Below are 24,316 nucleotides of genomic sequence, written 5' to 3' on the forward strand. Positions count from 1 at the left end.
CGTTCAATCGCACTGCGGGCAGGGGGGCCTGGGAAGCGGTGCCATTGAATTAAATGCACCACCATGCCCCCTCCTGCCCCAAAATGCAAGGGTGAAGTTTCACAGCGATCGCGGTGCGTTCCAGCAGCTACCGCTCTGGAACGCACACGCTTTCGGCGTGTACCAGGCCTTTCTGTGACCTCTGCAGAACGCACCAGCGTGGGCCATAAAAACTCAGCCCCAGCTCGTATCTTGCAGTGTATTGTACGACAAAATGAAAATAAATCTCTTCTTGATTAAAAAAAAACTCAGCCCCAGGACACCAAGTCTCAGCTGCAGCTGCAGCTTCCCCCCAGCCAGTCCCAGACTCACTCAGTTCAGCTGCTGCTGTTCCCTCCCCCAGCTGGCTTACCAGTGCAGCGTGAAACAGCCTCAGGCTCTGCCGCTCAGCCCCCACCGTGCTTGCTTCTCCTCTCCTTCTCTGTTGCTCGCTCCGCGGCCGTCCCAAGGAAACAAAAACCTTCCTGCACGTCACGTGGGCAGGAACGTACCAAAATGGCTAATGGACAGGGGGGTCGGCCTGGGACGTACCATTTTTTTTTTGTACGAGCGTGGCGGACCCCGCAAGAAGCATTCACTCACTGACACCTTGCCGATCCCTGGCCGGAACATACAGCTGTCCCTCCTCCGTGTCACAGACTTTTTACTGCAGTTCATTGTACAAAGTTTTTTTACAATAAATCATGGCCTCCCATTATAAAATGTGTTGCAGTACTTAATTATAGGTGTATTTGTACTTACAGTTTTCTCTTAGCTTCCCTGCAAAGTCCCACAAATGCCTATTGAGCAACTCTCATGTAGATTGTGCCTGCTGCACTACAGTGGGATGAAAAACTGTTGCAGGGGGGATGGCTATTAGCATTGTCACTGCTGATTCAAAAGCCTGTAGCTTGTTAATCAGGACTAGCTTACTGTCTTCAAGACTGACAACTGTTCTGTTTCAAATGCCACTTTGTGCAACTGAAGATGCCTCTGAGGACAGTATGGTAATTTGCTGACTTGGCAAGTCCACAGGCAGCTTGCCGCATCAAGAAGACTCAGAGTGAAATCCAATGTAGTTGATGCAAGGCTTGTTAGTTTACAAATATGTTTTCTGAGCATTTCTTGAAATTGTAAGGGCCTGTTCACATGATATCAGGTCCTGATCAGTGGGGCTGTCAGTAAGTTAGCTGCAGTGCAGTGCGTTTTTGACGCGTTTAGCTTTTCCTGACTGTACAAAATGTGACATGCAGTATTTTTTCTGTCGTAACCTGAACGGACTGCACACGTGAGAACTATAGCCCATAAAACACACAAGGATACATTGGGATGCATTTTGAGTGCAGGAGCGTACGGATCAGGTCAGCACAGAAAACGGACGTCGTGTGAACAGGCCTTAAGAGTAACAATATTCCTTCTAACACTATGGGAAGAGCTCTTTAAAAAGGAAAGTAACTAGAAATCATGAAACCGCAGGAATTGCTAACTAAGGGCTGGTCTAATTAGCGCAAATAGGAGGGTGGAAACAGTAGAATGTATCAAGGCACAATATATAGTAATATACAACAATAAAGTGGGCTGCTAGTGGCAGGACACTCCCCACCTGGTATCAGTAGATATCACTGTTGAATAATATGCAATGAATTGCAACAATAACAGTCAATATATATAAAGCCAATAGATGCAGGTGGTACAAAGAGAGAAAGAACATGCTAAACAACAAATACATTCAGCGTCGTTAGAATGGTAAAGTTGGTTAAGAGTCTTCATCAGTATAGACTTGGAATAGTTCTTAGACGTATCACAACTTGCATAGTTCCTTGGTGGGAAAGTTGGAATACTCCATCCAGTTGGCATAAAGAACCACTTGACTAGTCCATCCTTGTGATCTACTTATGAAGAAAGGAATGGTCTTGCACGATGATTAAATCAGACTAGACCAGAATTCATGATAGTCTGAAGACCATGCAGGCTTACCACTGTTGGTGGCAGTCTTGAGTCATTTCACTAGGGTTACCTAATCTAGCCTTGACCTCCCTGTATGATAGTTTTATTGGAATGCACATCACCTGAGGCTTTAGGATTGTATTCCAATAGTTAACCAACCTAGGCCAGTATTTTAGACAAGGAGTAATAATTCAGACCTTTGAGCTGCTGAAGTACCTTGTGCACTCTCACGATGCCGCTACCTAGCAGAATCAGGATTTTGGCATTGTTGTTAATGTGAGATACAGTCATCTAATTTGTGTAGGTAAGGCTCAGAAAGTGCATTTTATGGTATAGGGATTTCCTCTTTTTCATTAGGAAATTGATTGCACTCAATGAGTATAGGAAGAGGAATCAGCTCTATGGGCGCAATAATGAAATCAGAAGTATAAGTTGTTCTTCCTGAAATTTCCACTGAGCTAGCACATATATGCAGTGTATCAGACAAAACATTTACCTTTATGCTGAATAAGTAAAAGAATTCTGGAGTGAATGACTTTGTGGTCGTCTAAGACAGCATACAACTTAACTCCTTTCTTAGGGTGTCCTTGGGGAAAAATTATTTAAATAGATATATTTTTGCACACATTTTTACCAAAGTGACTTGTGGAGTAGCCAAGGCAAACTGCTCAACTCTGCACCCCTCGCATCCCTGTTTCTACTCTTCCCCCCCTCTGCACCTCCTGCATTCCTCCTCCTACTCTGCTCGCCTCTGCATCCCCTTTCCTACACTGCATACCTCTGCTCCTCCCTACACGCCTCTTCCTGCACTGCTAATTTCTAAATCCCTGTTCATACTCTGCTCACCTTTGCATCCCTCTTCCTACAGTGCTCACCTCTGCATCCCCTGCATTGCTCTTCCTACACTGCTCACCTCCCGGCTTCCTGTTTTCCTATAGTGCTCACCTCTGCACCCCCTGGGGGAAGAATAGGCCTGCAACCAACGATTAGTTTCATAATCGATCAATCAATTGGATAAAAAAAACATATTTTATTTAAAATAAAACACATAAATGGAGTGTTATAAACATAAAGTTTACTTCAAAATAAAACTGCATGCAGAGTTTTCTGCAATCGCACTGCACTGGAACACACAACATTGCAGTACCGCGTGCTCCAATGCAGGCTGTGGACGGGAGGCATGTGTGGGGTGACATTGAAATGAATGGCACCGCAACACACCTCCTGTAGCAGAATTTGTGAGGCTGAAAATGACTTTTTTTTTTACATTTTTTAAAATAGTTGTATGTATTGTATTAGACATTTTAATTAGTTTAATTGATTTAAAATAATCTGAATTGAAAAACTCCAAACCAATGTAATAAAATAGCCATCCTTTTATTTAAAATAACACGCCAAAATTGGACAAAAAAATAATTGTTTTTTTTTTTGTTAACTTTATTGATAACACATGGGGAGGCTCACAAGCCCCTATATGATCATACATTGGAGATGGCAGGTTCTCTTTAAGGTGACATTAGGGGTTTATGAGACCCCTAGGATCATCTTTCCACTTCAAAGGGGCTATTCAAGCACACATGGCTTAACCCCTTAAGGAAGGAGGCAATTGTCCAAGTTCTAAGCGTAAATAAAACAGAATTTGAGCTATATGTCTGTTCAACCATAATCTACCTCTATTACATTACATGCACCCACACTTATTATAAGGACAAATAGGGCTTTTGTTTGATATCAAATATTTATAAATAAACTGTAATTTTATATATGACTAAAAAATAACCCTATTTGATTGGCAATATCATAATACTAATAAGTTTTACTGCAATAAAACACTCATAATTGTATTCTACAATGTCCCATGAGTACATAAATACCCCCCATGTACAGGTTTAATGGGGTATATGAGTAGTTACAGGGCCAAATATGGGGCTTGCCCATTTCAGTGATTTATACATGGAATTTTGACACATTGCCTTTCTGGGCCTAGGTCGCCTTTGAGACAGTATGGCAGCCTAGGAAAGAACATTTTTCCATAATAACGTACCATTTTCAAAAGTAGGATGAGGAATCCTAGTGTTTCTTTCTGAGCTATTAGATCTCTAGAAAATGGTTTTATTGCTAAAATGTCACATGTACTCTTCATTGCCAGTTGTATTATTTGTTTGATTGCAGTTTGATTACTTTTATGTCACAGATTACAAGAAGCATGCTGTAAATGAATTTAGGATAAGAGTTGGAATACCTTATTGCCACGCTTGTTCCAGACCAAATCTATACTTTATGCTTGTTGAAGCCAAATCAGCATGACAGCCATTGTAAAAGCATCCACATAATTGCAGAAGCAAATGCAATAGTCATGTTTTAGGCCACAATGGCTAAATTGAGTAATGCCATACTGCAATGCTGAATAACAATAACTGAAAATGTAAACTAGATGTTTTATTTTGACCAATGTGGAAAAGAAGAACATATTTAGGAGTGTTCTTGAGGCCAAGTATAGAGGTTATATTTCCCACTCTTAATTTACCCAATTTGATTGATTTTATGTAGATGAATCTGGCAGACAGATTGGTAGGGAAAAAGCTACATTCTTCCTGCTAATGGATTGCAAGGCAGCCAGGATCTGTCCTGCCATAGCTCTGACCATGCCATAACATTCCATATACAGAGTTTTCTGTGATCTGGCCAGGTATTAAAAAGGAAGTGAAAAGCCATTGTGAAAATAAAAAGCTTCAGCCCTTCATTTTACTCTAGAAGGTGTATTTTATTTTGTGGTTACCTGAGGGACCTAGGATTCATTAACATTTGGATTATACTAGGGTTGCACAGATACCAAGTACAGTACTCGGTACAAGTACGAGTACATGTACCGATACTTTTGAGCTCCAAGACTAGACTAGAGAAAAATTCAAAAATTAGGAGGCAGCTGTCATTTGTAAGGAGCACACGGAGCTCCCGGGATTTGTACATCTTTGTTTTTATTGTACGATTTTGTTTTTATAAATATAAATAAAGTGATGCACAGATACCAGTTTTGCGAGTACGAGTACTGGTACTTGCCGAGTACTTACAAGTACGAGTACTGATACATTTTTGTTTATTGTCATGTGACAGTTTTTCTAAAACAATACAGACTAATGATTTCAGGACAGTGGTGGAGCGCCAGAGCCAGGTCCCAGCTGCATCCGCTGCAACCATGGTAGTTCTCATGAAAATGCCAAGTATCTGCACTGGTGCTCGAAAAGTATCTGTGCATCCCTAGATTATACTGCCACTTACAGGAGGATTTGGACACTGGCAAACAAAAAGCACTTCATGCCTCAGTTTGTCTTAGTGTCCTAGGGGGGTGGCTGTTTCTTTTCTACTGAAAAAAAGTTTAATTCATTTTTACTAGCAATTTTTTTTTTTTTCAAGATCATTTTTTCTTTATGTAAGATTTCATCTACACACTTGACTGGACTATTGAACGGTCTGCCTGGAATTTTACCTTTTGGACACTAGGCTTTGCATGTGGTGTTTATCAGACCTCTTAGCACTGTGTTAGCCACAGATCGCTTTTCAGGTCCAGAGCCATGGCAGAGCCTCTGGGGTGAGCCAATCTTTGAAGACTTATTTATGAGTAGGTGTGTTGGCTGAGCATCAGGAGCTACTATATTTATTAGAACCATTTGGTGCCCATATTATCCACATTTTTTCAATGGTCTCCAGGGAAAGGATTAAAATGATGAAAGATTGACTTCCGCATCACTAGGTGGAGTGTCGTGCAGTGCATGGGTCTTTTCTAGAACAGGGGTTATCGCCCCAGCACCTGTTTCAGAAAGTTTATAGGTACTTTATTCCAACCAATTCTGTATGGAATCCACCAAGTCTGTCATAGCCACCCTTTTATCAGGCAGGCTTTCTGATCTCTGAAGAAATGAAGGATGCGTACTTGCATGTTCATTTTTTCAAACACTTCACTGATTTGGGCTCTCCCACCTTTCTAGTTCATGTGATTCGGTCTGTCTTGGTTGTTACCACAATAGGTTTACCCATTGTAACATTTGCCATCACCTCCTGTGCCTGTTGCAATTTAGACATTTTGGATTTCCCATCACTTTCTCCGGAAAACAACCAGGACCAAGAGTATGGTGAATCTCTACAGCAGGGACACAGACAGCAAAAAACACAGAGGTTCTAACACTTAACCTCTATCCAAAACTAAAGAAAACATTTAGGGTTCACATACATTTTAAAGTGAAACTAATGCCAAACCATTTTTCCCCATTATGGATACACCTATTAGTTTTTTTTGCCATCCGTGTCCCATTGGGGAGATTTTCCTTCATGTGCTCACCCATAGCCACAGCAGGAAGTGAGGGAAATCCCTGGTGGTTAGCAGGGCCACCAGAACTATTGTTCCAATTGGAAGATTTCCTATCTGTTCCTGATCTGGTGACAACTCAAAACTTGGGATTTCTTTCCCTTTCACTTTCGGTAATAACAGTCACTAGGACAAATAGAGAGAGTGAATCTACATAACGAAGACACAGACAGCAATACAAAACAGACAGAAGTTGCAAGCCCTCTCTACTATATTTAAAACGAAGACAAAGTTTTGGCATTTGTTCCATTTTAATGAATTATAACACTGCATTTATTTAATGACGGTTTCATTGCCTCTAAAATTAACTAGGATAAGAATCCTTCTGGTTTGAATTGACGCTTTGCCAAGCTGTTTTGTCAGCACATAATGGCACAAGTCCAAAGGTTGAATGCATTTAGCTCACCACAGTCCTCAAATCGAACTATTCATTTTTGAAATGATATACACATAAGTGTGGTTTATTTGGTAGAACGGTCAAATGCAACAAAAACATGTTCTGTGAATATGAATGGAAAGTAAATCTGGCAGCAAGTCACCCAGCTGGGTGTCTTGTGACATATTTCCACAACAGGTTGCTGCAGACGGAGTCATATGCTTAGGCTATGCTAACGCTGCTGTTGTGAAGGCCGTCTCTGGCTGAAGTACAGTTATTTAGGAATTAAAGGACCTTAAAGAAGACATGTCAACCAACTTAATAAAATGAGACATTGTGTAGTTACTATATCCACACTCCTGATTTTGCTTTCATCACTTAATGACCAACTTTGGACTTTAAAAACATCAGAATAAGAGCCCTCAAATATTTATTGGTCAGCTGTAGCATGCTCCCTCTGGGTCTGACCGGACAGCTGCTTGTTTGACAGTGAGAGGCAATGAGTGGCAATGAGAGACAATGAGTGGCTGCTTAGCCAGAGCATAACGATAATGTCAATTAATGAACATTTTCTGGCTGATGGAGAGTAAAGAAGATAAGGAAATGTAACAAGGGGTTGATTCACTAATGGCAAACAAGCTGGTCACTTTGCAAGGCAAGGTTCCCTTACATTAGTGAATGTGGTGAAAATCCACTTTGATAAGAATACCCAATCACGTGCAAGGGGAATAAAATGCATAATAATTACATTACAAATAAAAACAGTATTTTTCCTTGCACGTGATTGGATGATGGAAGTCAGTAGAGCTTCACCTCATTCACTAAGCCAATGGAAAATTCTCTTTCAAAGTGAACAGCTTGTTTGCCTTTAGTAGATCAACCTCAAGGCCTTGAAGTCATGGGGTCCAAGTATGAATGCCGCCCTTCCTATTTACCAAACATCGGCAGACATTGCGTTTTTTAGTCTTAATACATTCTGTAAAGAAATTGCAAAATGTAGGAATATTATAGCAGTTTTGTTGTACAAACTGTAGATAGTGTAATTAATTGTTACATTTTAGGGTGTGTAGACACTAACATCCAATTAAACAATCTAAATGTTTTACTGATGCAATCAGGCATATACAGTAATAAATATGACTGTGTTTTTTTATTTTTTTATCAGCTAAGTGCTACTGCAAGGGTTTAAAGCCCTGTGCTGCTAGAACATGGGGATGGAGGACCGTGGCTCTCACACACATCTCTCTCTACTGCAGTCCAACTTGCCCCATTAAGCACTACTCTAATCAACATTTCTGATGCTCGCTGCGCAGGGTTGTTTGTTAGTCCGTGTTCAGAAGAGTATGTTGGGGACCTGGGCTGCTTCTTTAGTGTGACACTTTCTTGCCTGCTGCTAGCACAGGGTTTTTTAAACCCTAAATGTAGCACTGAGCAGATAGAAAAATAAGAAAAAGCCATATTTATTACTGTATATGCAGCCTGATTGCATTACAGTGATAAATTAGGAGGGTGAATTGGGCTTTATTGGTTAGCATAGAAGCTTTGTAGCGCCGGGCTCCTGGTTTCTTTGCCTATCTGAGAAACTAGCAGCTTTGGCCCTGGGTAATCTCTGGCCCTTTCACTAAAGAGAAGAGAACTTGCATATGTTCTAAATATCAAATCATGTGCAGGAGTAGTTGACATATTTTAAAGCAGCACTCCAGGGAAAATTATTATTAATCCTTGCATTGGGGCTCATCCCACACTGCAAGGGTTAACTGCTCATTTTGGTCTTGGGAGAAAAAATAACAAAGCTGTACTCCTTGGAGCCGGCTGGCTGTGACAGCGCTCCCTCCTGCCTCTCTCTGCTCTTATACTGCAGCAAGGGAATATCCCTCAGCATCCTCATGTTCTATACACTGTATATAGAATGTGATGACTCAGGGACCTTAGACTGCTGCAGCGGAGGAAATAATAATGTTTTTTTCATGCTATACAGATCTACTGATACACATCTACTGATAGGATAATTGACGTATTGGTGGGGACATTAGATTGTATGCGAATTCTACCTCACGGACGGGTGTCAATAGTTCCATTTAAAGTGTGATAGGATTTGTCTTTTTTTTTTTCTCATCAATAAGAGTACAGTTTTGTGGTTATGTTTTTATGGTTTGGTTATATGACATGCATTACTTTAATAACCTACTTAATGAAGTTCTAGAAACTTCCCGCATGAGCTATAACAATGCACATATGTTCAGATTCTTCACCGGGACTGTCGTTTTCAATTAACCCTCTGTTTGCCTTTGATCACTAAAATAAAATGCATCCTGTGGGAAGCACCTGTTATCAAATACTTGAGATCTAATTAGATAACCACATGCAAATCAAGACAATTCAACTATACAGTTTGATCTCAATGTAACTCAGTTTCCTTTTTATTCAGTTTTCAGGACTTCATATTCAATGGCAGGGAAACCAGTGAGCAGGAAGTTGAAATGAATTCAGAAACTGTACTTGAAGAATATCTCTATAAAAGGTCACAGCAGAAAAAGTGGACATCACCAGTGAACTACAAGGAAAGATTGTTTGTGCTCACTAACGCCAGATTAACGTATTATGAGGGACGTTCTGAGGTAAGGCACAAATGTAGACTCTCTGTCTTCCCTTATGTAGAACTGAACTTCAGAATCTTTAATCCGGTTACTTAAAGTGACATTAAACCCTCAGATTTTTTAACATAAACCAATACTGTAATGTGTGCCTTACTGTAATCCATGGTTGTTTCACTTCTCTTTGCTGCTCTTCCTTTTAAATCTGTATCTGTTCTCATGCTCTGCAGAACTTCTGTTTTGCAGCAGACTGCCTTGTCTCAGGAATGGATACACAGACCACGGTGTCTTTGTATAGGTTTTGTATAGGCTTGTAACCTGAGCCAGCACTACAGGAAGAGGCCCTGAGCTGAAAAGAAGTTCTCCCCAAGCATGAGAAGACATGAGGATTTAAAAGGAAGAGCAGCAAAGAGAAGGAAAACAACCATGGATTACAGTAAGGCGCACATTACAGTATTGGTTTATGTTAAAAAATCTGAGGGTTTAATGTCACTTTAAGGTTCAGAGAGAGAAATCGAAGGTCTATGACTAGTTTAAGGCAGCAGGTCATCTGCTTCTCCAGTGATTACATAATTGCATTGTGGATTAGAAATCAGTTATGATTCCTGGTATTTTCTCAGGTTTTTGGAGCAGATCCTTTTCCTGATTACCATTCTTAGTACTGGTTAGATGGTGCTCTCTTCACTGTGTGGTGTAGACTGCAGAAAGGCAGGACTATACAAAGCAATGTTTAATCTATTTGTGACAACTGCTGTTAAAGTACAGGGAAAGAATAGGCAATGCTAAGAGATTATTTGTAAGAAGTATTCTACAAAGACAATTAAGATTCTCAGTAAAGATTTTTGAGGTATCACGACAGGATTTTATTATAACTCTACTCTGTTTAGTAAGCCTAGCATTCTGTTTTCATTACACTTTGTTCCGATGCTTAATATAAGCCGAAATGCCGTGCGTGTGAAAACATTGGTTATAAATATAGGTTGCACCTGTTTTGTTCTACTGAAATCAGTGTTTCAAAATCATATTGTTTCACTTTCCAGACAGTAAATTGTGAGACCATGAAATGCATCAATGAAAATTATATATAGCTTTCCACATCCTGTTTGTGTGCGATGTACAGTTAGATATCTTGGTAAATGTACCCTAAACTTTACTAGGGTCCTTCATGGCAAAATAAAATGGACAAGGCTTCAAATTTGTGTTTGTCCATCAAATGTTTAGTTAAAGGCTACTTCTGGTCAAAACTAAAAATAAATATGTATTTCTATATTGCATTTCCATAAGTTCTCTCCCACTGCTAATAACCATATCCACCTAGACGTTTGTGAATTTGAAGATACCCATAGGATGTATTTCCTCAATGCACTGACAATTTCATTCAGTCCTGTGAATGTGTAATTCCTTGTGTCAGAAACTCTTACAGAGCTTGCCATCTGAACTACAACTCGGTGTCTGAACAATGTACCATTATCATTGCTTGCTGGAAGCAATGCATGATGGGCTATGTAGTCTTGAGAAATCGAGATTGCATCACATCAAGTAGCAAGAAAAGAGATGCAAAGTACAGTGGGAATCCAGGGAATTGTTGGAAATGATGGACAGATGGAAGGCAGCTGTCAGTACTGTCGCAAATCAGCATTGCAGCTGATCCGTTACTTGTAGTGCTACAACTTGTGTGTCCCAGATCTGCAGCTAGCTGTTCTGTTGCTTGTACTTCCACTATATTTGCTCTGTTCCTACCGTGCTCTTGCACTGGTCTGGTAGCTTTAGGCATCGCCCAATCTCACCATCTAATCCTTTGCAGCTTCTCAGCCACTCAGTGCTGTCAATTTTTGGCCAATCCAGTGGTTCCTCCCTTTGGCTGACTCTATTTAAACTCAGTGCATCTCACAGCTTACTGCCCAAGGAATGATTTTCCTCACAAGTTGCCGAGCCCCTGTTAGCCGTTGAAGCTGCCGCTCTTGTTGCTGTTACTTGTACTGACCTTTGGCTTGTTCCTAGTAATCATTGTCTGCTGCCCATCCTGACCTTTTGGCTTGTCACCTCGTGATTCTGGTCTGGGCCTGCCCTGACCTCTAGCCTTGTCTCCTGTCGACCATCGTCTGCTATTGGCAGATTAGCGTTAACCTAGGAGTTGCGACCTGAGGCCAGCATGCAGTGTAGTCCATTGCCACCATCAGGAGCTCTGGCGAATACTGGCTGGTCCAAAAACTCTACGCCCTGGGGGATCCCACACTACTCTGCCTTGTCCAGACGTTTGGTCATCCTCCGCTGAGCATGGCTCCCAGTAGGCCTAAGCTACTTACACCTTTCTTACCACCTAGGTGCTCAACAAGTGCTCACCATATATCAGGTTCAAATGCTTGTGTCCGATCCTGACAGCAGTGCTCCCTACATAAAAGGGATTTTTTTCAAGTAAGCTTTGATTACATTATAAAATTCAGGTGCAGAGATCCTAAAGTGACACTAAACTCAGGAGTTAAATCTTAAAAATGCATTCAGGTACCTTTTTAGCTATGAATGTTGCTGATTGTGCCTCATATATATACAGGTGAAACTCGAATAATTAGAATATCGTGCAAAAGTAATTGCAGTAAGTGCTGCAAAAGGGGCCCAAACCAAGTACTGAGTACATATGCATGCTTGTACTTTTCAAAGGTCCGATATTGTTCTATGTACAATCCTTGTTTTATTGATTGCATGTAATAATCTACTTTTTTGAGGTTGTGGATTTGGGGTTCTTGGGGTTTTCATGAGCTGTAAGCCATAATCATCACAATTATGACAAATCACGGCTTGAATTATCTTGCTTTGCATGTAATGAGTCTATCTCATATATTAGTTTCACCTCTTAAGTTGCATTAGTGAAATAAATGAACTTTGCACGATATTCTAATTATTCGAGTTTCACCTGTATATCTTGCATTCGTGTTTATTGTGCACCAAATATCCTTGTCTTCCTCATTTCGTGGGCTTCAGTATTTGCCTAGCTCTAGTGTTAGTTATTTGGCCCATATAACACTGGCTCCAATAATACATTTCTCCCATTGTAGCTTTGTTTCCATTGTTTGGGCTAATGCTTGTGTACCCACTTTTCTACAAATAAAGCCTTGGGGTCTAATAGTTACATATTTACCTTCTCTGGCTCACTTCAACCACTCCTGTCCTCCTGCCATAAATATATGAAATAATCCTTGGATTTATATCCACAATTGAGAATATGCAAAAGGGACTCTATATATTTCTTGACGGTTATCAACACAATATTTCCATTAAGTAATGAAATATCCTCTGGTCTGATGGGCTTCCTTCTTCCTTAATAAGGATGTAAATTAATTAAAATAAGTATTGCTCAATATACAAGTATTCAGCTCAGAAACAAAGTTTCCAATTGTTACCATCCGATGGAAGGATGACAAGAGTAATACTCTGTGTATAGACTGTTCCGAATCTCCCAACAATAAACACTGTCATTCCTTTCATACTCCACCTGCAATCACATTAATAGACTGCGCTGTTTCCATCTGGAGTTTTTTTAAAAAGTATAATATAACCATGCTGGTACATGTATATCCATGTCCCGCGTGAAACGATCACCACATGGGTGCTCAGTCACAAAATATTACCCTTTAATGTCCTGAGCCTTTTGTTATGTAAGTTTAGGGTAGTGTGTCCTTACCAAATTGGAGAGAGCCTGTCTCCGGTGCACTTAAGATAATTAATATATACAAACCTCTTTAATGTTTTTAGTAGTGGAAAAAAGAAACTTTTTATATTGTAGAGATCTCAGGACTTCCGTAGATGGAGCTAGGATTATGAGATTTAGGCCTTGTTCACACCAAGCGCAGAGCAGGTGCAGAGCAGTTGCAGACCCGATCAAAACGGCGTCCAATGTATTCCAATGGTATTTTTTGCTCCAGTTCACATCGCAGCGTGCAGTTCCAGAGCTGGTCGAGAGCAGGTGAAAAAACTGCAGCAAGCCCTATTTTACCTGCTCTGGAATGCATGCAAAAGCATCAAAAACGCATGCAAATGCCTGGAACGCACTGAAAGCCATGTTTTTTTAAAACTAAAAACGGCCCGGAATTCATCAAAAACGCGGCACAACCCACTGCACTGCGTGTGCAGAAACCTGAGCGGATCTGCTCTGCATTTGGTGGGAACAAGGCCTTATACAGCCCTGCCAGACAGCAGAGTTCAGTTGGTGACTTACTTTTTCCCTACTGCAGTTATTCAGTACAGAGTGGTTATTTGCCTGTCAGCAGCCTGTGATCAGACAGCGAAGGAACAACATACTTATGAGCTCATCCCTCTGATCACTCGGCTCTCTCCTAGTATCAGCATGTTGCTTCTCAGAACATTTGCAATCTTCTAGTGCCCTCTCACTTTGAATTTAATTGCTACTATGCATGGGGTGAAAGGAGGCTAATACCAAGTCAAATTTATATACTTGCATTACTAGCATTTAAAGGAGAACTATGAGGGGAGTGCTTTTCACTCACCTCATAGTTCTAGTCGACCTGTGACAATGAGACTGTCACAGGTCGGCTCAGTAGATCAGGAGGTGAGCGAACATATAGCGGCGGTCGCTCACCTCTCGATCCTGTCATGGCTCTCTGCAGTGACAGGGGAGGGGCTGGATTCCCCCCTCCCCGCTTCCATCCTCCAGCGCTGACTGGCGGAACGGACGGGGGCGGGTACAGCTGGCTCTGCCTCTAGATAGGCAGAGCCAGCTGTCACTCACGCAGCTGGGCGGATCTCGACATCGATGTCGGGATCCGCTCCGGCGTCTCAGTATACCGCGAGCTGTAGCTCGCGGTTATACTGAGCTTAGGGTAACGGGAGGACGCTAGTTTGCGTCCTCCCGTTACCCTAAGGAGAACTATGGGGAAAAGCCCTGACCCCATAGTTCTCCTTTAAAAAATAAAGTAATTGGGGCCCATTTAAGTTTGTGTGGTGCAGTAATGCATGTGCAATAACATGTGTTACATTACAGGAGAACTATGGGGTTAGGGCTTTTCTTCATAGTTCTCCTAAGGGTCATGGGAGAAGACAAACTAGCATTCTCCCGTGACCCAAAGCTCAGTATACCGCAAGCCGTAGCTCGCGGTATACTAAGACGCTGCAGCCGGGACAGATCCCAACAATACTGTCTGGATCCATCCAGCTGCGGGATTGACAGCGGGCTCCGCCTATCCAGAGGCAGAGCCAGCTGTGCCAGCCCCTCCCGCGTCTGTTTTGCCAGTCAGCGCTGGAGGATTGGAGAGGGGAGGGGGGGGTCCCTGAAGGGAGCCGTGAGTGACAGTCACGGCTCTCTGCAGGGAAAGATGGAGAAGTGAGTGAGCAACGGTATGTAGGGCTGCAGCTAACGATTATTTTCATAATCGATTAGTTGGCCGATTATTAAGTTCGATTAATCGGATAAAAAAGAAAAAAAAAGGCTCCAGTGATGGACTACTAGTTTGTATTGAGATTGTAGTCCATCACCGGAGCAAGCTTGGCGCGGTGGAAGTAAAAAAAAAAGTGTGGTGTGCAATATAGTACATTATACAGCGGCGCAGTGCAGAATACCAGCAGCTATAGAGGAATGTAGCAATTAAGGCAGCCTATTAAAATCAACTTGCTTCGGATGCACCACAACATCAAAAAAAATCAGACGTGTCCCAACATTTTTGCTACAATGCACTATGATGTGTAGTCATACACATTGTGTCAACTCTTGTAACGAATGTATGAATGTAAATAAGACCTTATTCATATTAATATACAAATTGCTACATTCAACAGTATTTTTATTTGTCTACATTGAGTTCAGGTTCAGACTAAACGTTTCAGGAGAGAAATAGACCAGTGTTGGCTTCATAAACATACATGACGTCCGCACAATTAATAACTAGTAGAGCTGCAGCTAACGATTATTTTCATAATCGATTAGTTAGCCGATTATTAAGTTCGATTAATCGATTAATCGGATTTTTAAAAAAAAGTCTCCAGTGATGGACTACTAGTTTGTATTGAGATTGTAGTCCATCATGGGAGCAACCTTGGAGCGGTGGAAGTAAAAAAAAAAACTAGGCTTGGTTGCAAGGTGCATATGGAAGGGCTTACAACAATGCAAAATGCAGGGGTTTCCCAGCACACTTTTCGGTTAGCCTGCAACAATGCAAATTATACTGCCTAACAATCTGCGGTAAAAACAGGTTTTAGTTGCACAACTTTTGCCAAATATGTGGAAGCCACAATGTCTCACCAAAGCTCCTCTGAGTAGTGTGATCCTAACTAGGGATGTCCTGATACCGATACTAGTATCGGTATCGGGGCCGATACCAGGCATTTTCACAAGTACTTGTACTCGTGAAAATGCCCCGATTCTTAAAGGAAAACTATGAGGTGAGTGCTTTTCACTCACCTTATAGTTCTAGCCGACAGATACCGGCCCTTTACGTTTTTACACCACAATGACTGCTTAGTCCCCTTGCTTGTTGGGACCTCAGCAGCCTGCTGGGGACCTGGCAGTAGCTGTCCCTGGCAGTGCCTGTTCGTTTCCATACCTCCTGCCTTCCTGGCACAGGCACAGCCATGGACAGCCCCACACACAGCACAGTAAAGCCCCGGACACCAGCACCCGCCGGATCAGCTGAGAGCTATGCAGAGATCCACATGCCGCCCAGTTGAGATTGCAGCCTTCTGCTCTGGTGGTATGTATTGTGCTGCTGTGTTGTGATCTATTGTGCTGCTGTGTTGTGATCTATTGTGCTGCTGTGTTGTGATCTATTGTGCTGCTGTAGTGGAATCTATTGTGCTACTATGTTGTGATCTATTGTGCCGCTGTGTTGGGATCTATTGTGCCGCTGCGGTGGGATCTATTGTGCAGCTGCGGTGGCATCTCTTGTGCCGTTGCGGTGGCATCTATTGTGCCGCTGCGGTGGGATCTATTTTGCCGTTGCGGTGGGATCTATTGTGCCGCTGCGGTGGGATCTATGGTGCCGCTACGGTGGGATCTATTGTGCTGCTGTGGTGGGATGATTTATTGTCCTCTGCGGACATGTATTCTGCTCTTCGGACATGTATGATGCTCTGCGGACATCTGTATTCTACTTTGGGGACATCTGTATTTAGCCCTGGCGAGAAACTACCCTAAAATGATTAGTCTGTGTTGTTTCAGAAAAAAATGTCACATGTCCCTTTTAAGAAAAATATCGGTAATTGGTATCGGCAAGTACTTGTACTTGGTCTTAAAGTGGTATCGGGATATCCCTAGTCCTAACTCAAATTTTGGGAGCCTCCATATTGGAGCATAACTAAGCAGTATATAAATTGAATACAGGTATGCCTGGTATTGTTGTAAACCTTTCCATGTGCACCTTGGTACCAAGGCTAGTTATAAATTGTGGGGCTGCCATGTATGTTTAGCTTGGCTGTATTTGGTGTGGGGATGCACTGCGGGCCCCCAGTGTGCATTTTGGAGTGCTGGGCCTCCAGTGCATCCCTGTGCATTTAAGGAGGAGTGGGGTCCCTCCAGGCATACCTGCATTCAATTTATTTACTGCTAAATATGCTCCAATATGGAGGCTCTCAAAAATGAGTTGCAAATATATATAATTTTTGTATAATAAACATTTTTTATATTTACTTTGGCGTGTCCCGTTCCATAGAGTGACCTCTTGGTTTGGCTAACCTCTTCAGCCAACCCTCCCAGTTTTTTGATATGGCTCTCAAAAATTAGAGTTATGACAACAGTACACAGAGGAGCCTTGACGAGGCAATGTGGCTTTCACATATTTTGCAAAAGTTGTGCAACTGAAACCACTGTTGGTTAGACAGGGCAAATTAGTTTTTTTGCAGGCTAGCTGGTAAGTGAACTGGGAAACCTCTGTGTTCTGTATTATAGTATTATACAGTGCTGGCTTCTTTCTGCAAATGCTAAATGCTTGGCTGTTAGACTAACTGTTGGTTTTAATATTGTCTTGAGTCACTAACCTGAAGCATGTGTGCAGTTCAGAGGGTTGGAGCAAACTCAGAAGGCTCTATGACCATGCTTTTGTTGGTTAAAGGATAAGTTCACCTTTTGCAAAAATGTAAGAAATGCATAATTAATAATATATTACAAAAATTCCTTTCTTTAATATTTGCATTCAAGCCTGGAAAGCATTGCAATCGTGATCACTCGATCACGGCTGCAAAGCTCAGACTTCTGCACATTTTCAAACTGACAGAGCTTGTACGGAGGGACTGAGTTTCAGTTAGGAGAAACAGGGGGTGGGGGGGAAGCTGCCCATATTCCCGCATCTACTTAGAGTGAGGGTGGCTGGACGACGTTTGAAAATGTGCAGAAGCCTGAGCTTTGCAGCTGTGATCGAGTGATCATGATTGCAATGCTTTCCAGGCTTGAATGCAAATATTAAAGAAATGCATATTTTTTTATATATTATTTCTATAATTTTGTAAAATATCCTGTTCATGTAATATAAGTGGACCATGCTGGGGGCAGTCAATGTTAGGCTTCCAGAGCACCTTAAAGCACAGTTTTGGGAAAAAGGTGAACTTATCCTTTAAGAGAAGAAGCCAGAGGGTTAAGGTGCCCATACACCTATCAATTTTCGTTTGGAAATCATCCACACAAAAAAAAATCTTTAGATCTTCGGACGGGAGCGCGCGGTGGGGACACAGCTAAGTTTAAACTTATTTGGTTCTTTGTTTTTTTTCTTTTCAAAGTTTTGCATATATCTACTGCTTCCTAGCAGATATATGCAAAACATACAAGGCTTTAATGATCCTTTAACTGTTTGACAGAGCAGAAGTATAACTTCTTTATTTTCTGGAGCACACGCTATGTCAATGTTTGTTGTTGTGGCAGACTTCTCATTATGATGTGAAATGGCTTTTTGCGAGTTCATCAGGTAAGCAATTCTTGGGCTGTAGAAGAGAAACTACCATCAAAAAAAGCAAAACAAAAACAGAATTTTAATGTGTACTGCCTACAGAAGTTTGTTTTTTACTACAAATACACATTTTAGGGGACTTTTTGAATGCTTCTCCCATATCCTGTTCATGTAATATAAGTGGACCATGCTGGGGGCAGTCAATGTTAGGCTTCCAGAGCACCTTAAAGCACAGTTTTGGCTAATGTCCTCGCAGCCACGAAGCACACTATAGGTAAAGTGTGGAAATCGCCCACCCTTTCTGTTGCTGAAACTAAAGCTGGCCATACATTGGTAGATTTTCATACAAACGTTCATATAAATAAATCTGGTCAGTACATTCGATAATGCCATCAGAGACTTGTAGGATGTCCTTGGAAATTGTGTTTGATTTTAACATTCGATTTTCGTGGGAATAGGGTATCTTAAATGAAAACTACATTCACTGTTAGAATTTCGTTTGTTCGAGAAAAATTTCCTATGCTGCTCCTTCAATTTTTTTCGGCACTGTATTATTATTAGAAAGTCAAATGAACATTCCAAAACAAATATCTACCAAGTATTGCCATCTTAATGAAGTATTAATCTCTCAATAATTTTTTAAATAAGGAATCCAGATCCTACAAACTTACATTATGCTGCAAAGCATTTTTTTTTTTTTTACATTTAATTTTTATTATTTTCATCACAAATAACAGTTACATTCGTAGCAAAATACATTTGACAACATTCCATTACAAAAGACAAAAAATAAGAAAGAGAACAAAATGAGTGGGGCCCGTTTAGAGAGCCAAAATACATATCCTTAATTTTTCAGTTATTTTCAAGCAAATCAAGCTTCCAAATAAACAAAAGTGTGGACTGTGAAATTTAATTGTAAACCTGAGTAAATCTGAATAAATACGTCTACCCCCCGAAAAGGCAAAAAATGTATCCGAAAAGCATTTCCCGGGTCTCAAGAATGATCCACATTATTTAGGTAAATATTCGTTTGTTGAAATTCGACCCAGGGCTGCCATTTGTTTTTACATCCTTCATATTTATCATATTTAGTAGCAGTCAATTCTTTCATCCGTCTATAGTAATCCACTCTGTTGAACCATTCCTTCAACGTTGGAACGTTGGCTGTTTTCCAATGCAGAGGAATTAACAAATTAGCTGCGTTCAACAGAGTGGGTATCAGCGACTTTTTATATATAGACAGTGGAATTGTGGTAGCATGGAGTAAGCATATCGATGGTTCCAAAGGTAGAGACGTATTAGTAATTTTCTCAACCCCTTGAACAATCTGTTTCCAGAATGGCCGAATCTGGGGGCCAGACCACCAAATATGAAGATAAGAGCCAACAGCCGCACAGCCTCTCCAGCAGGTAGCTGCATTTAGGGGATGTATTGCATGTACGCGGTCAGGTGTATAATACCATCCAGCCAAAAAACGATATGTCGTGTCAGTTACCAAAGTGCTAATGGATAGACTGGAGTTGGCCCGTAATATATCTCGCTTTTGAGAATCGGTCCATGAGACCTGCAATTCCCTTTCCCATTGCATAAGGTAATGTGGGAATGTTTGGAAGAGTTCTTCCAATAGAATCGAATATATTCGTGACACTCCATGTCGGTGGTTCTGTCAAGGATAATAGTTTTTCCATAGGTGTCAAGTCAGTCATCTTATGCAAAGGTTTCGCTAGTGAGGACACAAAATGCCCCAGTTGCCTATATCTCCACCAATCCAGTGGATGTCTCCCCCACCATTCTTGTAGCTGTGACAGTGAATGCAATTGCGAGCCATCCCATATCAGATAGCAAGGATAACTTGCCACAAACTTGTGGCAGGGTTAAATTGTAATTCTTCTTAACTTGCTGCACACATTACTGGCAAGTTGTAGACTTGCAGAACACTAGCAGTAAAAGTTCTAGTTGACACTTTTTGAATTTGTAGCAAATTTGCTTGGCACGTCTACGGCAAGAGTCCTGCAGGTCTTAGCAAGAGCTCTGCAAGCTCGCTGGTCTGGAGACTTGCAATGCAGACTTGCTGTAATTGTGCAACAAAATTGTGAAGCTTGGCAAGTCTGCAATACTTTAGCAAGTCATTTTCAAACTTGCAACTCAATTGCTTGCTATCTGGGCACTTGGTCTCCGCATGATAGTTCCAATCTACTAGTCTATTAAGAGCTGTGGCTTGATAGTATAGAGTAAAATCAGGTAGGGCTTATCCCCCTGTATATCGAGTACAGATAAGAGTCCCATGAGAGATCCTTGCGGGGGCACGTTTCCAAATATAGCAGCCTACCACCGATTTAAGAGTGCGCAGATACGAACTAGGTAGTGTTATGGGTAAGGTTTGAAATAAATAAAGTATTCTAGGCAGGATTGCCATTTTAATGACGTTTACCCTGCCCGTTAAAGAAATATAAGGACAGTGAGAGAGCCATTTAGTCACATCCCTTTTGATAGAATTCAATATAGGGATGTAATTAGCTGTGTACATATCAGATAATCGTGGAGTCAAATATGTACCTAAGTACTTCATCTTGTGAGTCTGCCAAGTAAAGGGCATGGTGCTTCGTATGGATACTAATACATGTGAGGGTGTAGTGATATTTAACATTTCAGACTTTGTGAGATTAATTTTAAAATTCCCGAAGTAGGGAGGGTAGTGTGATCAAAGGTTGCTGAATAAAAAAAAAAGAGTATATCGTCGGAGTAGGCCGCTAATTTATGTTCTCGGTTGCCAGCCATAATGCCTGTTATGTCAGGGTTCTGCCTGATTGAGTTAAGTAAAGGTTCCAAATTAATTGCGTATAATAAGGGGGATAAGGGACATCCCTGTCTAGTGCCATTATGTAGAATAAAACTATCAGAAAGGTGGCCATTGGCCCTAATTTGGGCGGTGGGTTTTTCATACAAGGCCATGATCCCAGCTAAAAACCTAGGGCCTATGCCAATATGTTGGAGTGTGGACTGTAGGAAATCCCAATCCACTCTATGGGATGCCTTTTCGGCGTCCGTAGACAAGAGCATCGTATTCTTTGAGGAAAAAGAAGCTTGATGGATTGAAGAGATAGCTCTGGGTACTGTCTCTTGCCTCTCATCCCGGAATGAAGCCCATCTGGGGCATCAGGCCCTGAAGCCGAGACGCCAGGATTTTGGCATATACTTTAATGTCCATATTAAGGAGAGAGATGGGTCGATAACTACCGCAATTAGATGGATCTTTATCTGGTTTAAGAAAAACCGCAATATGAACATGGAGAGTTGTCGAGAGTGGCGCTGTACCGTGTAAAAAGAAATTAAAGTATTTACGCAAATGGGGGGTAAGTATCTGTTGAAATATTTTATAATATTTAAGGGTAAAGCCATCAGGCCCTGGACTTTTACCAGGCGCCATCGAGGCAATTGCCTGTTGTATTTCCCGTTCACTTATAGGGGTCTCAAGTATTTCCATTTGAGTATTAGACAGCTTAGGGAGAGAAAGGTCACTGAGGTACGATTTTATGCGTTGTAAGTGAAGTTATTTAGCGTGAGAGGTATGGTCCGGCCCTAGGGTAGCTGAAATTCCCAGAAAGCATCCAATATAGCTGTTGTAGTATGTACCAAGATATCTTGACTAGTTTTTATTTTAGCTATAAAGTTTGCCCCCTGCCGCTCCCTTAGCAGTTTAGACAAGAGTTTCCCAGGTTTATCTCCCAGCTCATATGTGCGTTGAGAGAGATAGCTAAGAGAGCGCTTATAGTTATTAGTCAGCGCTTCTCTCAGGTCTTCCCTTGCATTCGTCAGCTCCATATGGGCTGCAAGAGTTAGTGTAGGTTTATGGATACGCTCAAGTGCCATTACCTTCCCTGTCAAGTCAGTTATCCTGCTAGCCAGTTCCCTCTTTCTCTGTGAGCCATGTGAGATAAGTGAGCCCCTGATAGTCACCTTATGAGCCTCCCATAGAACACCAGCCGATACTTCCCCCATAGAGTTTTCAATAAAATAATATTTAATATCTTTTTCAATGCCATCCAATATGCTCTTGTCAGTCAGAAGGGAATCATTCAATCTCCAAGTAGGAAGTAGAGGAATATTTCTCAAAGTCCCCAGAGAAACCATCACCGGAGCGTGGTCCGAAAGAGTATAGGAGAGAATAGATGTGTTGTGTATAATCTCTAAGTTATAGTGACTTAAGAAAATATAATCTATCCTAGTGTACATGTTGTGTACAGAAGAGAATAGTGTGTAGTCTCGCTCACGGGGATGAAAAATCCGCCATGTGTCCATTAATTGCATGGAGTGCAATAGTGTCTTAAGAGATTTAAGGTGTTTATAAAAAAATGACACAGATAATTGCACCGCCGTTGTGTGAGTAGTTCACACACGGCGTGCCTATCACATATGCAACCATATTCTAGGTCTAATAAGACCTTCTGTATAGGCTCAACCGAGCCTACTTCGCATACTGCGGGGGACATGACTGTATCACACAGCGGCCGTCGTCCCAAGCGTCCAGCCACATATGGCGCAGACAGCGAGTAGAGTATGGGCTGGTGATGCCTCTCCCTCGCATTACGCGAATGCGGGCGTGCCTTCATGCCCTTCCCGCGGGTACTAAGCACGCCCTGCAAACAATATACTTTTAATAAACTTTTAATAAGACCTCCCTATTCATACTACTTTACAAGGAGAAAAAAAAACAACAATTTACTATTGACCATCTAAGATTCTTTCCACCGCTCCCCCCAGGGCACATATTACTCCTTGTCCATATCTTGGTCAGCAAGGGGAAATGCAGCGGAGGATACTATGTACATTATCATCTTTCTTTCTTTGCCATCCATCTATAGATATAATAGAATCGCATCAAGTTAAATGATGGGTCAACTTCGGTGGAAGTATCGTCGGGGCCCAGGCTACATCTGATATCGGTTCTATAGCTGGAACCGAATCCTGCCAGTCCGTTAGCAGTGGTATGCTGACAGATAAAACATCACAGAATTGTCCCAGATCTTCTGGGAACCTAAGGACTGCTGTTTTCCCATTTTTCCTAGCTGTTAAACAGAAGGGGAAACCCCATCTGTAATTAATGTACGCTTTCTGTAGTATTTCCAGGAGCGGGCGCAGCGCCCTGCACCGCACCAAGTCTCTCTAGCAAGTTCCTGGTAAATATGTATGTGTGTTCCATTAAAGTCCATTTGGGGATGTTCCAGTAATGCCCGCATTATGGCCTCCTTGTCCGATAAATAATGCAGGCGACAGATGACGTCCCCATGGTTATCTGAAGTAGGGATGTCCCGATGCCACTTTTTCAGGCCCAAGTACAAGTACAAGTACTTCCCCTTATGTACTTGCCAATACCAATTACCAATACTTTTTCTTAAAGGGACAGGTGACTTTAAATGATCCATAGTACAACTACATGTTTTGTACTATGGATCATGATTTAACCTATTCATGTTAGCAGCGGAGAATTGTAACTCTATTGCTGTAGTGTAGTGGGGTTGTGTGCTGTATATATGTACTAATATACATTACACACGTCCAGTACACTATAGCAATAGATTTACAGCCAGCCCCGTCCCAGCTTCCCTCACTCAGTTTCACTCTGATCCCTGGTGCCTCACGCGGTACCTCTCGTAGTCGGCGCTGGGCAGGATCGCTGCAACGCATCTCGGTGCTCAGCTTGTGGGAGGCGCTCACAATCCTGCCCTGCTAACATGAATGGGTTAAATCATGATCCGCAGTACATATTTCCCGTACACTGCAGTAATAGAATTACAATTCTCCCCTGCTAACATGCATAGGTTAAATCATGATCCAGAGTACATAATAGTACATAACATGTAGTTGTACTATGGATCATTTAACCTATTCATGTTAGCAGGGGATCATTGTAAATCTAATGCTGCAATGTACGGGACATATACAATTCTGCACTGCTAACATGAATGGGTTAAATGATCCGTAGTACAGGGCTACATATCATGTACTATGGATCATTTAACCCATTCATATTAGCAGAGGATAATTGTAAATCTATTGTTCAGTGCATGCTATATGTCGTATATAGTACATGTACATATAGAGTGCCTGCAACAATACATTTACAATTATCCTCTGC

At 41.6% G+C, this 24,316-nt stretch overlaps 1 protein-coding gene across 1 annotated transcript in view; it reads left to right on the top strand.

The window, feature by feature from the left end:
* Nucleotides 1-24,316, top strand: part of TEC (tec protein tyrosine kinase) — a 115,651-nt gene that overhangs the window by 40,490 nt on the left and 50,845 nt on the right. The window contains exon 2 of the mRNA XM_018564954.1: nt 9,133-9,322. Within this exon, the coding sequence (XP_018420456.1) occupies nt 9,185-9,322 (138 nt within the window). The 5' untranslated portion in view covers nt 9,133-9,184. The remainder of the gene's footprint in view (nt 1-9,132; nt 9,323-24,316) is intronic.

Source organism: Nanorana parkeri, unplaced genomic scaffold, assembly GCF_000935625.1.
Source record: "Nanorana parkeri isolate BGI_ZX_2015 unplaced genomic scaffold, ASM93562v1 scaffold800, whole genome shotgun sequence".
Lineage (NCBI taxonomy): Eukaryota > Metazoa > Chordata > Amphibia > Anura > Dicroglossidae > Nanorana > Nanorana parkeri.